The sequence below is a fragment of the Euprymna scolopes genome, chromosome 19 (genome assembly GCF_053919585.1).
Source record: "Euprymna scolopes isolate OS-2025 chromosome 19, ASM5391958v1, whole genome shotgun sequence".
Taxonomy (NCBI): domain Eukaryota; kingdom Metazoa; phylum Mollusca; class Cephalopoda; order Sepiida; family Sepiolidae; genus Euprymna; species Euprymna scolopes.
In genome coordinates this window covers 118,175,341-118,191,585 of record NC_136500.1, presented here as the reverse complement: position 1 = coordinate 118,191,585, position 16,245 = coordinate 118,175,341, and the positions used below count along the sequence as shown (strand labels likewise).

The 16,245-nt window shown below is 31.4% G+C and overlaps 1 protein-coding gene across 1 annotated transcript in view; it reads left to right on the top strand.

Annotated features, from left to right (window-relative positions):
• The window catches only part of LOC145240308 (uncharacterized), a 37,825-nt gene extending 22,568 nt beyond the window's left edge, over positions 1-15,257 (top strand). Inside the window, exons 3-4 of the mRNA XM_080103890.1 lie at positions 1,252-1,367; positions 14,058-15,257. Coding sequence (XP_079960016.1) covers positions 1,252-1,367; positions 14,058-15,198 — 1,257 coding nt within the window. The 3' untranslated portion in view covers positions 15,199-15,257. The remainder of the gene's footprint in view (positions 1-1,251; positions 1,368-14,057) is intronic.
• The last annotated feature ends 988 nt before the right edge of the window (positions 15,258-16,245 follow it).

Below are 16,245 nucleotides of genomic sequence, written 5' to 3'. Positions count from 1 at the left end.
ATTAAATTATAGAAATTATCAATTTTTTAACAGGTGCTTCTGCAGTTTAACTAACAATTTTTCTGTAAATAATGCACCGACATAAACCGAGCGGAAGAACTGTTTAATATTTCACACAAATTCTGTTTACATTGTGGGGAGGGGGGCTGTAAAATGTTAAAAAAAAAAAGAAAAACAAATATAAATTATCAGTGTATTCAGTAAATGAAATGACTTTTTTCACACTTAATATGTACTTTTATTTTGATTTCTGCTCCAACGAACTATCCCCTTGTACCCCCTTGACGTAAATACCCCTGACAAAGAGCAAATTCCAACCCCTACAAAATAGAAATCTCCAGATGCCAAAAAAAAACTTCCATTCTCATAGTTTCTTCCCCAGATCTCCTAGACTTTGTAATTCACTTCCGGGTTCCTATTTCCTTGCCTGCATTGACATGCACAAATTCAAGTGTAATATAAACAGTCATCTTGCTGCTCAACTACATAGTGTCCCTGCAATCATGTCCAAGATAGTTGCCCCTACATCAAAGGTGCATGTTCCTTGTTGAACATTGAAAATGTTGAAAATGTAAAAAAGAATTAAATAGACACATTGTTTTATTACAAAAAATAAGAGTACTTAACTATATATTTTTTATAATAATCAAAAATACAGATATTAAGGTATAATAATGTTTCAATTTCTCTATGAATTTAAAAATAAAGTTAACTTTTTGACTCCATACTTCTGTATGTCAGTTTTCGTTTATTATAATGAAGCTAAGGATGGTTTTTGTTGCTAAACTCTCAATTTTTAGGATAATTAAGCAAATTTATAGTAAACATAAGTTGTTTCTTTTTTTTAATCCAGTATCCAAAGACTTTACTAATTATCTTTGAAATAGTACCAGAAAACATTGCTTTCAAAAGACTTTTACAATTTCCTTATTTAACTTTCAAATTAAGCTGAATTTTTTAACTATTTTAACATCTGTAAAAAAATTTTCATGCGTAAAAATACATTTTTCCACTTAGAGATTAACTTTTACTTCATTCTTGCAAACACAATCAACAAGTGATTGACAACTTATTAAAATATGGTAATGATTCTATTAATTTTCACCATTAAATTGCACATACCTATTTTCTTAGGAATTTTCTAAGCATAAAAAGTCTTATACTGTCCAAGATGTTATCAGTGAGTGTTGACTAACTTTTATATAGTATTTGTAAATAACGAATATTGTCTCATGAACTATCTCATTTCAGGCAAAAAATGTGGCTGATTTGATGTCCAGTGGGCAGGGAGATATGAGAGAGAAAGTCTATGCCTTTCTTTATTGCTTTCAAGGACCTTTCTGCTGCCTGATGATGAGTGCCAAAAGGTATTTTTTTTATTACTATTATTTGATGCTTAGACCAAAAGCCAACAAAGACAAAATTGTAGTCTTTTGGTAAATATAGCAGGTATAATTAATCTTAAAATTTTTTCAAAGTTCTTAGCATTTATTTGGGGTATGCCAGGTTGAGTATGGTATCAAAAATGACAATGACTCATTCGAACAAAAGACTGACGTGAATCGTTTGAGCTGATACATATCTGTCCCATGTGTATATGGGCAGGTATGTAAATTTACAAATTCAAGTGATCACGGATCCAAGTGTCCATGTGGTTGATCTAAGACCATTTGTTTGTTGTAGGCGATTTTAACAGGTGAGGACAAAGATGATAGAGAGGCAGAACAAGGCGTCTATCACAGCATTCTGTTCACTAAAAATATGTAGAATATCATTGTTTGAAAAAAATCCAAGTGGCGCCCCCCCCCATCCTCCAGTATATGTAAATAAACGTTACTTAAGTCAAACTGAGAAAAAATCCGCTGTTGGGTTAATAAAATTTGATAATCTTTTAATGCATTATTCGATTCTGTGGAGAAGTTTGCACAAACACGGATCTCTTTACATATTTACATAGACGGTCTGCAAACGCCACTTGCTGTACTCTACTTTCGGTGATACTCCCATTGCTTAATCACATAGATGGAACAGACGCCAGTTTAATTTCTTGTCAATATCTTATACCAACAAAGTAACTTTTTTTTTTAATCTCTGAATCTTCTATTGATATTATAAATATTTTTGAATGTACATTTTTTATCAATTTAATACATGCTAGCACGTAAAATAGACACTAAGCTAAATATGATGATAGTATAATCCAACGTTAATCTGTTTTGTGTTTCCTGGCTTTAGTATGACCATTTGGGAGATTAGAACGTCTAGGTTGTTACCAAAAACAACACCAACATTCAATACAAATGGTGATGAAATGTTATGTTAGTGAGAAAGAGAATGAAACATGTAGATAAAAATAAAAAATAAATGAAATATTAATTAAAATTTTAGAAAAAAAATTTTTTATACAAGAATCATGAAAATATTAATTTATGCAAATGTGTTTGCAAAATAAAAGCTGCGTTATTAGTCAAAATTTTGACAGTGCGAATAATATACATATGTAAGTAATATAGGTATGCATTTAGCAGCATTGCATTGTATTAGTGTGTGCATTGAATTATTTCTTCTGTAAGTGCATGTAAATGAGGCATAATTATTTTATGTTCAATTGACACGTGCATGTGGAAGAATGTGAAGAAATTTGTATGTGAGTTATTGCATAATTATTTCCAATGTGTCTCTTTAAAAATTGGGCCGTGTGGTTATTGAGGTTTTTCAGTATTGCAGTCAGTTTAAGAATTCTAGAGAAAACTGTTGATCAGCGATTCCACTTAAACTCCTTATACAAATCTTTATGGTATACATGAATTTATATTCTTCAAATAATTGAATGCAGCAATTTCGTAAGAAAGGATTTCTTGATTATATCATTTGCTGGTAAAATCTATTTTAACAATATGATTTTTAGTAAATCATGACATAATTCTTTTCAAGTTAAAAGCTGAAAATTTACTTGTTAAGCAGATATATAAAATAATAAGTGTAGAAATTAATATTGTTTTCAACATATTAAATTTTATGCACGAGAAAATTCATAATTCATTTCTAAGTAACCGGTAAGTTATGATGAAATTTGTAGATCTTGATATTACAAATAAAAAAACTAAATATTTTAATCCAAAACATTATTGCTCATTTACAGAATGGATGATTACATTGTGTTACATTTAAATCTTTGCATTTATTATCGTCAGATGTGTGCTTATTGCTTGTTATGGATCTATTATAAATTATAGATATATAAGAAAATTATTTCAATTTATTATTTTAAGTAAAAAAAAAATTCTGGAACAGTATACTTATGATTGTTAATTCAAGCCATTAAATGCAAAATGTAAGCATATTCTTTAAGTAATACTTTCTAATACTTGTTAATTTTTTGTATTTTATATCTTGGTATGATTCAGTAGTTAATTTTTATATTTTTACACCAGATTTTCTCTTGAAGTAACTCAGTAGTTTTTCTCTTCAATATTGAAACATATGTTAAATATTGACTCTAAATTATTATTAGAATTTGTATTATAATATTTTTAATCACATTTCCTTTTAAATTCCACTAAAAATATGCAATCTGATTTATTAGTTTTAAAAATATAAACAGTTAGGATTTCATAAATTAAATTTATTAGTGACAAATCAAAATACCTTATGTCTTTTCTAGTATGAAAAGCCAAAATGAATTGATTCATTATTTTTACAGATTTATTTGAGAAAATATGGACTGCATATATATATTGCTAAAAACATCAACTTTAGCTTAAAAAAACAGACAGATTTAGGGATAAAGAATTTTACAATAACAAGTAATTAATCGAATTGAAAAAAATACACGTTTTTATTATTTCTTTATTTACTACTAGCAGGGGTGCCCGGCGTTGCTCGGGTGTTTGGAGGTGTATGCTGTGCAAAAAAAGCAAAAAAAACAAAAAAATGGTTAATTTTTTAAAACTTTGACCCCTATTATGACCCCTTAAAATTTATAGTTTCGGGCTCAAATCACTTTATTAAGTTAGATCCAGGTTCAAGGAACCTATATCTAAAATTTCAAGTGTCTAGACCCAAAATTGTCGGAGGAGTTTGGTAGAGTTCTTAAAGGTCAAATCGTTGAAATTTGACCCCTTAACAGCCAAATTTCTGGCTGACACCCGTCACATCGATTTTCCCAAATCTCAGTACCCGGTATTTCAAATTTCGAGTCTATGGACTAAAAATTGACAGAGTTATTGCGTAGGGAAATGTACACAGACAGACAGACACACACACAGACAGACAGACACGTCCACTTTTATAGATATATAGATAGATTGTAATTGCATGATTATTTTGTTTTTTACTTTTTTCATTGCAAATTCTTTAAAATCAGTTCATTTGAACACCAGACACATTATTAACATTTTACTCAGAAATACTTACAGATTATGGCATTTCTTAAAATTAATAACATGAAAAGTTGAGACTGTAAATGAAATAAAAAAAGCAAATCAATAGGTCTTCAGGATTAACTAAAACAGAAAATTTTAAATTAGGTAAAAAAAAAAAAAAAAACATCGAAAAATTTTTAAACATTGACTTTATTTAAAACAACATTCTGATTTAATATTTGTATACATTAATTGTCGAAATGAGATAGTAAATATTCTTCATAAATGATTGCAAAATCTAAATATAGAATTATATCAATAAACAATATTTTACTAACTAAACATCCAAGATTTAGCACGATAATGTCCAATTTTTAATAGTGTGTTTATTCATTTACTGTTAAAACCCCCGCAAAATATTGAATTGGATATATTATTGAGAATTTAGAAAATAATAAAATAGAAATCGCTCGGAAATAATTTTTTTTTAATTCTATTATACAAATTAATAAGATTTGATTAAACAAATAAGGAACATCTATTTGTTATAAAAATATAAAAACATTTCAAACTTTGGCAAGCTATAAAATGTAATATGAAATAGATGAGACAAACACAGAAGTTGAAAAAGAGGTTTATTTGTGAATTACCTTGTATGAAAACAATAGCAATTCATGATTGTATTATTTGGATTCTTTATTCTACTTGCCTCATCTTGATTGTTATTTACATGATGTTTTGATCGACGTAACCTCAGACCTTCTTTAGATGTATCTGAACTCGGTAATCTTTCTGTCTAACTCAAGAATCTTTTTGTTGAACTTGGAATTTTACATGGAATTTCAAATGAAACCCTTTATAAATAAAGGGTTTCACGGGAATAGAATAATCTTGTTACATCAAACATGGCCTTCTTTAAATATATATTGCTCATCTTGATAATCTTTCTGTCGAACTCAAGAATCTTTTTTTAACTCTGAAAATTGCACAGAATTTCAAAGCGAACAATTTATTTACTTCACAATGATATCATAATCTTGTTACATCGAACATGACTGGGTCGAAGTCCGAACTGATTTGCAGTTGTATTTTGGATCACCCACATTGATGATTAAACCTTTAACCTACAGAAGAGTGTAAATTTTTTTACAACTGAATTTTATTCAGTATATTATCTATGGCACCACGGGTCCAGGCAGACAATCTTTATATTGAAATGTGAGCCTGCTATCTCATTGATTAAATAAAAAGTTTTTTTTTTCAAATTCTGCACGGATCTGTACGGTAAAAATAAATAAAAAAGTCCACTTGTATATTCAAAAGCTCTATAAGCTTATTTATCTCTTGAAAGTCAGAAACAAAACGAAACTACTACATATATACTGATTGTAATGACACATTGACGTAATGCAGAATAGTTTTGAATTGATTTCGTAAGAAAATTTTAATCAGTAATGCATTTTAATATAAAGTAGTGGGACCTGTGGAAATTCCACAGGGAACTCATTCATATGTAACATATTGATGTTGGCATTCTGTAGATGTTAAGCGTAAATGGAGATGCTCTGATATTATTGTAGCTCTTTTGTTAAAACTACAAAAGTATATATCTAAGCTAGCAGGGACGCCCGGTCGTAAAATAAATATATTTTAACTCTTACAGATTTTGTATATATTATTATATAGTTAATGTTCTATCGATTTTTATATATTATGAAGTTGCGATTTCAAAAATATACCCATATGAATTGGGTGTATCAGCTTAAATTGAAACCAAAACTTCAGTTCCTTCAGTTATATTGAAACCAAAGCTAGAATTTGTGAAGAATTCTTGGTAAAATCATTTTAAAAAAATAAATGACTTGAGTGCCATTAGCTATAATCGGAACCAAAAACAAAACTTATGAAGAATTCTTGGTAACATTAATTATAAAAATAAATGACTTGAGTGCCATAACAATAATCAAAACCGAAACTTATGAAGAATTCTTAATAAAATTATTTCTTACAAGAAATGGAAGTCTATAATAATTAAATGAAAATGATTTGAATGTAACCGCAACACAAAATTAATCAATAACACACACACTATCTTAATGATATATAGATTACATTTTTTTGTAAAAAGTTGCTTGAATTTTAGTCTTTTTCATTTAATGATCCTTAATGTAAAATCACAAAATCACTAATGAAATTAAGTATTTCAAATGTTAAACTGTTCAACTAATAAAGTTTGTGAAACCACAGTCTCTTAAAATGCTTCTAAAACATACGGTGGCTTTGTAGAGAGTAGATAATAACAGATGTGAAAAGGAGTTTGAATAGTGGACTTGTTGGTTAAAAAGGTTTCTTATAACTGTTAAAGGAAAGAAACTTTGTTTTAGTAGCAATAAGTCCTTATATGAATTTGTGGTCACATTCCACCAACAATTGGCTGTGATTTTCTGAGGATTCAACCAGTCTTGGATATTAGTGCGTTCGTTTTTCCTAGATATCAACAATAGAAAATGGGGTAATCAGCAAATATTATTTTTTCAGACAGAATTGTATTAGGGATTTCATTTCTGAAAATCAGCTTCTAAAAATCATGATGATCAACTTCTGCAGTGTCATTGAAGTAATTTCATCTTGGTCACATAAATTGTCAGAAAAGACTACTTCGATCTTTTCTTTTGTCCAAGAAGGATCTGAATATAATAAATAATCATTTTGTAATTACATATTAATTTTCATGAGATGACCTTCGTGTGGAACATTTTTTGCAGTTGAATAGTATATGCATTCAGAGATATATGTAGTAGAATACGTTTGCTTGAATGCACACTTTTTTTCAGAAAGAAGTTGAGCTGTAACAAGGTGGTTACCTATCACTAGATTTATTGAGATTCAAAGATTTTAGAAAGACTGGAAGGAGACTTATGGGGTTATGATTATGCAGGTCCGCTCTTTCCTCAGACCCCTTGAACCCTGGTATCACAAAGTCAATTATTTGTTATAAGTAAAGTATGATTCAGCAAAGCATTTATTGTGAAATTTAAAGAAATCAGGGGAAAGTTACTGATGATAATTACGTTAGTATTTTTCAAACAAAAATTAACATTATATAACGTATTATAATTTTTCATTAACAAAATATTTAAAAAGTTAGGTTAAATTTTATGCAATCTTGTCATTGTAAACTTTGAAATAAGAAATTGCAGACTGAGATTATAGGAAGCATATTTTTAGATATATATGAAATAAATATAATCCGGTGTCTCTTGTATGTCATAAAATCATTGAATCTTCGGTTTGCCCAACATGATTGAAATAATTATGTCTTCACTTTTCCACTTCTCTGGTTTAAAATTCTGAAATATCTAATGTTAATTCTAAAATATCTAATGTTAATTCTGAAATATCTAATGTTAATTCTAAAATATCTAATGTTAATTCTGGCATAAATTCTGAAATATCTAATGTTAATTCTGGCATAAAACTTTTATATATTCACTCTTTGTTCAATGACATAAAATCATAAAATTGTTAGCAAAATGTATATACTGATAAATTTATGCTTCAGTATGTTCTAATATAATAGCTATGTCACTCATTATTCGATATGCAAATATATAGTAAATTCCTAAAAACGGAAACCAAATAATCATATTTGGGGGAAAAATGTGTATTTTAAAAACATTTCAGGAAGAAATATGAGTCATAAGAGTTTGCAAGACTTATTTATTTCCAAATAAATAACATTTTTGAACAAAATTTAATTTGAAACATTGTGTCATTATAATAGCACCATATATTGATAACATATTACAAGAAAACCACTGTTATTGCTCAAATAGCAATAAACAAAACAATAAATTTTTTTAAAACAATTTGCGCTTTCCTCCATTCTTAATAAAATCCATCAGCCTCCTATCAACAGCGGATGTTAATTTATGCACTTCTGGAGGTATGATTTCAGAAGATACATCCTTAAGCCTCTATCAAAGGTCTTTTTTACTGCTGAATTGATGCCCGTTTTTGTAAACCTTCCTCTTCAGAATCGACCAGAGGTTCTCTATAGGATTTAAATCCGGGCTCTGAGGTGACCAATCCATCAAACATTTACCAGAGACCCACTGGGCTGAAATCCAATCTTTTGTAAACTGAGAAGCATGGTTTAGGGCATTGTCTCATTCTGGTTGATAGCATACTTTTGTGATTTCAACCAGAGCAATAAATTCTGTTCCAAAAACATGTAGTAGTTCAGAGAATTCATTTTGACATCTTCAGGAACAAGAAAAAGGCCAAGAATCTCACTACCAATAATCCCAGCCCAAATCATCACTCCCCTGTTGATGTCTGAATCGCAAGTGTGCATTATTGCTTTTAAAAAGCCATCTTTTGGTTCAACCGTCGGAGCTGTCGAAGATTGCTCTAGCCTCTTCAGTCCAGAGAACATTTTGAAAATTGGTTTTCAAATATTTAGTGGCCCATGCAAGCCACTTCTAACAGTTGATATCATTCAAAGGAGGATATTTTACGGTGATGTTCTCCGGTCTGCTATTTGTTTCAAAATCCGATTTTGGGTCCTTTTAGAGATGCCAAACACTCCTTCATGATCGGAAATAGATTTGTCTCTGCTGTGTGTGTTTGCGAGGACACTCCTCTTGATTTTTCTCAAATCTCGTGGTAAAGTCACATTTGGTTTGCCACTTTTGTGCTTTTTTTCTTCCATCTTTTCCGTCAATGATGAAACGTTTCACACTTCGATGATCTTGCTTCAAAATTTTTGAAATTTCTTATGTAGGCCTCTTTGCAGCAAGTAATTTAACAATTTCACCCTTCTCACTATCTGTCAACATCTTTCCTTTAGCCATTATTAATAAATTTAGGTTACCTTCATAAATTTTGGGCTCATCTGAAAAGAGAAAAACGTTTAATAATAATTAAATTGTTTTTGTTTTTTTTCGCAAAATATAGTAATGAAAATAAACAGAATAGTAAGTAGCAAATGATGAAAGAAATGAAACTAAAAAATAAAGCAAAATAATGCATTTGAGAAAAAATAGGTCTGCCAACTCTTTTGTCTCCTACAGTACTACGAACACCAAATATCAAGACAGCAGAACCCTCAACCGACAAGATTGAAATACTCAACACTTCAATATTGGTAAACAAGAATATCAAACTTTTCTAATAACTTGAGCATTCTAGTTTTGCCATGTTTCCATCAATTCTGATTAGGATTAAAAAACATCCTGTCCAGTTCTATTTTTTGTAGTTTAATGAACTCTGCATAAAAATCAGACTTTTTGACACCAAATGCTCGTGCATCAACCCATGCAGAAACTGGCTCTTTCGTAAATAGATTCCATCTCTTACTGACAGATAGAAACTCTTGCAGGAAAATTTATTTCATCTATTTTTATTAGAGACAAAAACCGTTTGTTTCACCGTTATTAGTACTTAAATAAAAGCCACATTTATGATTTATCTTTACATATCTGCAGTGGCAGTAATGAGCTAAAAAGTTTACTTTTCTAATCTAGCATATTCTATTACTCATTCTGGTGCAGGAACACTCAGCATTAATTAATGCATTAAATTTTTCTAATCCATACAAAGTTACTTAACAGATAAATACATTTGCAAAACTTGCCTCTGTAATTCCAGTGAATGTCACATATGAATGTAATACATGAGGTTGTTTTTATAGAAGCCAAACTTTCTTTTTCCTTCACTTAACTAATTTTTTTTTTACAAGGTGGTAACCACTTATCAAGGCCCGAAGCCACTCAGGGATAAGGGTTATTGCACGTACAGTACGATAGTGTGGAGATTTGATTAAGTGTCTTACTTAAGGGGGCAGTTCATCAGGAATTTGTTTATGTTGGACTTGAAGACGTCCAGGTAGTAACAGGACAGAGTTTCACAGGCGTGCACTTCTAAGAAAGAAGCTTTGTTCATGAAATCTACGTTTTGGTACAAATAAAGAGTGGGGAAAATTTTTAGCAGTGGTTTCAGCTAGACGGGTGTTTTTCATGAAAGATTGGTGAGGGGGGACCAGGGATTTCAGCTCAGACGACCACTTGCCATGGAAGTAACGATAAAACAAAGACAGGCTCGCAACGTCTCTCCTGTTGGAGAGAGCTTGCAGGAAAGAGAAAAGGGCATCCCCCACTAAGCCATGAAGCCTATTTTGTACTCTGTCAAGGCAGGACAGGCTGTTTTTAGCAGCTCCTGCCTCGATGTGGCAGCAGTATTACATCCTTGGATGTACTTGGCTTTTATATAGATAGAGAATTGCATCAGTAGTGAGATATCTTCTGGAGCGGTAGAAGCATCCTACCATTTTTCCAGTGACCTTGGCAACAGACTTGATGTACGTGTTCCATTTCAGATCAGGAGTAAAGGTCAAGCCCAGAAGCTTATCAAAAAATGGGGCTTCCCCTAGACGAGAGCCATCCATTTAAATTGATGCCAGATGGGGACCAGAGCATTGATGATGTAAAGATAGGAGTTTGGTTTTAGATGCATTTAAAGTAATCAGCCACCTCTTCCCCTACTGTACCATGCGCTCGAGATCAGAGGAGAGAGAATCAAAGAGAACTTTGTCATTTACAGCCTTTGATGTGTTGCCGTAGATGGTTGTGTGATCAGCATAGATGTCAACAAATAATTTAAGTATGTGTTTAGGGAGATCATTGATGTAGATCAGAAAGAGAGTTGAGCCCAGGATGGACCTCTGAGTGACTCCAGCATTAATACTGTGGGTCTCTGATTTCTGTCCATCAACCACTACTCTTATGAGCCTATCAGAGAGAAATGATTTAATGATTGAGAAAACATTTCCAGTTATACCATAGCTGGAAATCTTGTGAAGTAGGCCCTTATGCCATACCTTATTGAAGACCTTTGATATGTCAAGAGCAATTTCCCTAGAGAGACCATGATTGCACCATATAACTTTTTAAATCATTACTATATATTGGGTCTAATAAAATCAATAATATAAATCTCACCTGTCTGTTTAAATGTATATATGTATGTATGTATATTTGTATTTTTGCTTAAAACTTTCGATAGAGGCGACGGATTTTCTCGAGATCAATATCATTTTGAAGCACGACCTTTCGAACGACAAATATAAAAATATTGGCTAAAAACATTAATTCCTTCACCCTCAAATGGCCACTTTTCTACAAGGAAGGGGTCGCTTTTTTCACTGATATTTTTTAAAGTCATCCACTCTTTTCGATTGACTAGCCTTAATTTAAACCTACGTCACTTCCGGTTTGTGAATGAGTGCAACAGTAAAGACAAGATCTCTCAATCACCACTGACACATGTCAGTCCACTCTTATGTACTCCACTGACACACATACTCTGCTTTTTAAATCCATTGAAAATAAATTGTTAGGTTTGCAATATTAATCTTTGGTAGCAGTTTTAAGTAAAGTTTATGTACATTTCACTGACATAGTTTTTAATGTTCATAAAGTCAACTGTTTCCATGTTAGTGATTGTATATTTTCCTACAACGGAAATTTCTTTCAAGCTTTTCCTTAACCGTAATTACTTTTACGTCTTCCTTTAACCATAACTGATTTTAAGTTTTTCTTGCAACCATTCTTCATTTTTGTTTTTCATCAACTCTCATTGCTTTTTTTGTCTCCAATCAACAGTCATTGTTTTCAAGTTTGCATTCAAGTCTTTCTTAAACCGTAAATAAGAAAACGAGTGTCATTAAATTATGTTTCTTTACATTCATTTTAATAAAAAAATTGAATAATTAAATTAAAAATGTTATCTTATGTTTTTAAACCATTATAAACAAAGATTTGTTTCTTATAATATACGAGCAGAACCTCTTAATTGGCGTTGCTCGGTAGAAGCCCCCCCCCACGCGTAAAGAAGTAAAGTACGGTTTTTGTTTGTAGCCACCCCCGACCTCCCCATGTTAACAACAATTTTCAGAAAAGACCCCGACCTCCCCATGGTAAGAGCGGCTGTCGGAATAGACACTCCAACCTCTGCAAGTAAATTACAGTGCAAAATACAGGTATTTATAACTTGAAAAGTACCTGTCTGCACCAAATATAAATGACATTGTCTTAAAGAGTATACTGGATAACTTATAAAACTCGTCATTCTCAGGGAAATTGAGGAGTTGAATCTAATGTAAAAATTTCCCCTGCCCCCCCAAAATTAAAAAAAAACATAGAAACCGAAAATTGTAAAGCGTTGTAGAAGCCAAAAAGTAGAAAAAACGATTTGTATGTATTTAGTTTATAACAACCGTAAGTTTATAAAAATGTACTTATACAGCTTCATCAAGACATAAGAAAAGGAAAGTACTGAAAAAATTTAAATTGCACATACCCGTTATGGAATGAAGTTCTCCAGAAAAAAAATTCACTTAATTTGATTACGTTATCATAGCAAATTGTTTTTATCCCATTAAAAGCGTTTTAAAAAACTACTTGATTAAATTAAGTGTAATTTTTTTAGAACTTTATTCCATAATGCATATATACGATATACCCTTTTCAATATTTTCAGTATGTCGTTATTGTTTTCTATTATAGAAATTAGCGAATCTCAAACGCCCCACTCTCTAAAATAATAAATAAAAAAAACAAAAGTTATGGTCTAATATGAGAACCAATGAAATGTATATTTCGTTAATTTTTTTTAAGAGAGAGAGAGACGAACAGTATGTTGTGTTTGTTTTGTGTTGTAGCAGCTAGCGAAAATCAAACGCCCTACTCTCTAAAATTAAAAATGCAAAAGTTATGCTTTACTATCAGCATGAATAAAAAAAATATTCCGTCAGGGTTTTTAAAGAGAGAGAATAGCGCTGAAAGGAATAATTTGTGTAGTTTTTTTTAGAGATAGAATGAATGAGAAAGTAAGAGAGAAAGAGTAGATAACAAATTAAATTCAGTAAGTTTTTAATTGTGGTTTTGTTTAAATGTATACGAGTGTCGAAGAAGTAAACAATCTACATGTAATGTTGGTTTTGTGTGTGTATATGAGTGTATCAATTTGGTGTAACATTTGTCTATCAAACGCCTTATGTGTAATCTGTGAACGTTCGTTTTTGTGGAAGTGTTAAAATCTGGAATAAGAGAATTACAGTTGCCAGCCAATGAGAAAGGGTGGAATTTGTGAAGGGAAAGATCATTAATTTCTGAATCTGCGAATTGGAAGTGAGCATTATGTCTTTGAGTTTATCGTTCAGTTAATATGGATAAAGGGACAATATAAGTGTACCAGGTATAATTTTACATGGTGTAGAGTGGAGGCGGTGAGAGCAGTTATGAATTAGAGGGAAAAATAGGAACTACTTCCTCTAATGATATTGGCGATAGTGATGATTTCTCTCCTAGGATGAATTGTAGGAATATAATAAAAAGCATAAATCTGTCTATAATGAAGTAGTAAAATTAAATTGTGTAGTGGATGATAGTTTAGATACAATAATTGTGTATGTGGAATCTGTTGTTGCAAACCTATGGTAATTTGGTCCAGAGGGGAATTTCTGCAATTAAAATATTATATATATAGGATGAGATTGCATTTAAAATAATTTTCTTGTTTTACTTTTGTAGAATATTTACAAAATTCATATACCTTATAGATTTTCCCTTTTAATTACTGTTAATTTTTCAGATTATATTTAATCGTTAATATCTGACTCTTCTTTTACAGTGAAACAATATTGCAACATATGCGAACAGATGAAGGTGGGAAACCATATTCTTGTGACATATGTGACTCTGCTTTTATACATAAACACAGCATGTTCCGACATATGCGAACACATACTGGAACAAAACCATATTCTTGTGACATATGTGGCTATTCTTTTGTAAGGAAATCAGACATGTTGAAACATATGCGAACACATACTGGAGAGAAACCATATCCTTGTGAAATATGTGGCACTTCTTTTTCACGAAAACACACTCTGTTACATCATATGCGAACCCATACTGGAGAGAAACCATATTCTTGTGAATTGTGTGGCTCTTTTTTTGCAGAGAAACATAGTAAGTTGCGACACATGCAGATACATACCAGAGAGAAACCATATTCTTGTGAGGTATGCAGCTCTTCATTTACACAGAAACATCATTTGTTGCAACATATACGAACACATACTGGAGAGAAACCATATTCTTGTGAAGTATGTGGCTCTTCTTTTTCCAGGAAAAGTTGTATGTTGGAACATATGCGAAGACATACTGGAGAGAAACCATATTCTTGCGAAGTATGTGGTTCTTCTTTTACAAGAAAAGATCATATGGTGAGACATATGCGAATACATACTGGAGATAAACTATATTCTTGTCAAGTATGTGATTCTTCTTTTACAAAAACTGATCATATGTTGAAACATATGCAAACACATACTGGAGAGAAACCATATTCTTGTGAAGTATGTGATTCCTCTTTTACAAGAAAAGATAATATGGTTAGACATATGCGAACACATAATGGAGAAAAGACATATTCCTGTACAGTATGTGGCTCTTTTTTTACAAGAAACGATCGTATGTTGGAACACATGCGAACACATACTGGAGAGAAACCATATTCTTGTCAAGTATGTGGCTCTTCTTTCACAAGAAATGATCGTATGTTGGAACATATGAGAACACACACTGGAGAGAAACCATATTCTTGTGAAGTATGTGATTCCTCTTTTACAAGAAACGATCATATGTTGAGACATATGCGAACCCATACTGGAGAGAAACCATATTCTTGTGAAGTATGTGGCTCTTCTTTTTCCAGGAAAGATCATATGTTGAAACATATGCTAATACATACTAAAAATAACCTATAAACCTGTAGGGTGTACATCTCTTCTCTAAGAATAAAAAACACATACAACATATAAAAATATTCTAAGATATTTTGTCTGCTTTTTGGAAGAAATCAAATATGTTGCCTACGAAAACATGATGCAAACGTAATTATATTCTTGTGACGTGTATATCATTTACCTTTTACACAGACGCACTATGTTGGAGAAAAATTGAACAAATAGCATAGAAAGTAAATTTCTGAAAAAATGTTGCTCTTCCTATTGAAAGGAATTAAATATGCTGATGCAAAAACATCATATTCTAATAAAGTATTTGCATAATATACAATGCAATACATGCAAATGGGGGAAATAGGCTTTATAAAAGCAGCCAGAATTGAGAAATAGGAGTGAGACCTTTTACGATTGTTGAACTTCTAGCCTTGCGTTTGGGAGACTGCTGTCATGACTTCTCACAAGTTGATCAACAAAAGAACAGTTTCCTTTTTTTTCAATAGAAATGGGATATGTTGCAGAATAATGGGACTAACTTTTCATTTAAATATAATATTGGGATCAAGTATAGAATAAGGAAACGAAAGCTAAGAGATTCAACCGGTACATATTTCAATTGACACCATTTGACTGGCAGTGCACGTGTTATTTGTATACCAACGTACATAGCCTGAATTTTTGTTTTATTCATTGATTTCTTATATAATTGAAGTTTTACAAAAAAAAGTTGGGGATAGACTTTCCATGTAATGTTTTTTTCTTAAGGGTGGCTTTGCTTTATTTAACAGAATATGTTATGGTATGGGTGAAGCCCCCAAGGAGCACAATGTACCACACAGTGGAGCAATAGGGAGGGATTAAAGATTGTGCCTGTGGTTTTATAAGCTGTAGTCTCGCAAAATCTCGCCACACACATGCAAATGGGGAAAATAGGCTTTATAAAAGCAACCCTAGTTGAGAAGTAGGAGGGAGACCTTTTACGATTGTTGCATTTGGGAGACTGCTGTCATGATTTCTCACAAGTTGATTAACAAAAGAACAGTTTCTGTTTTTTTTCAAAAGAAATTAAAT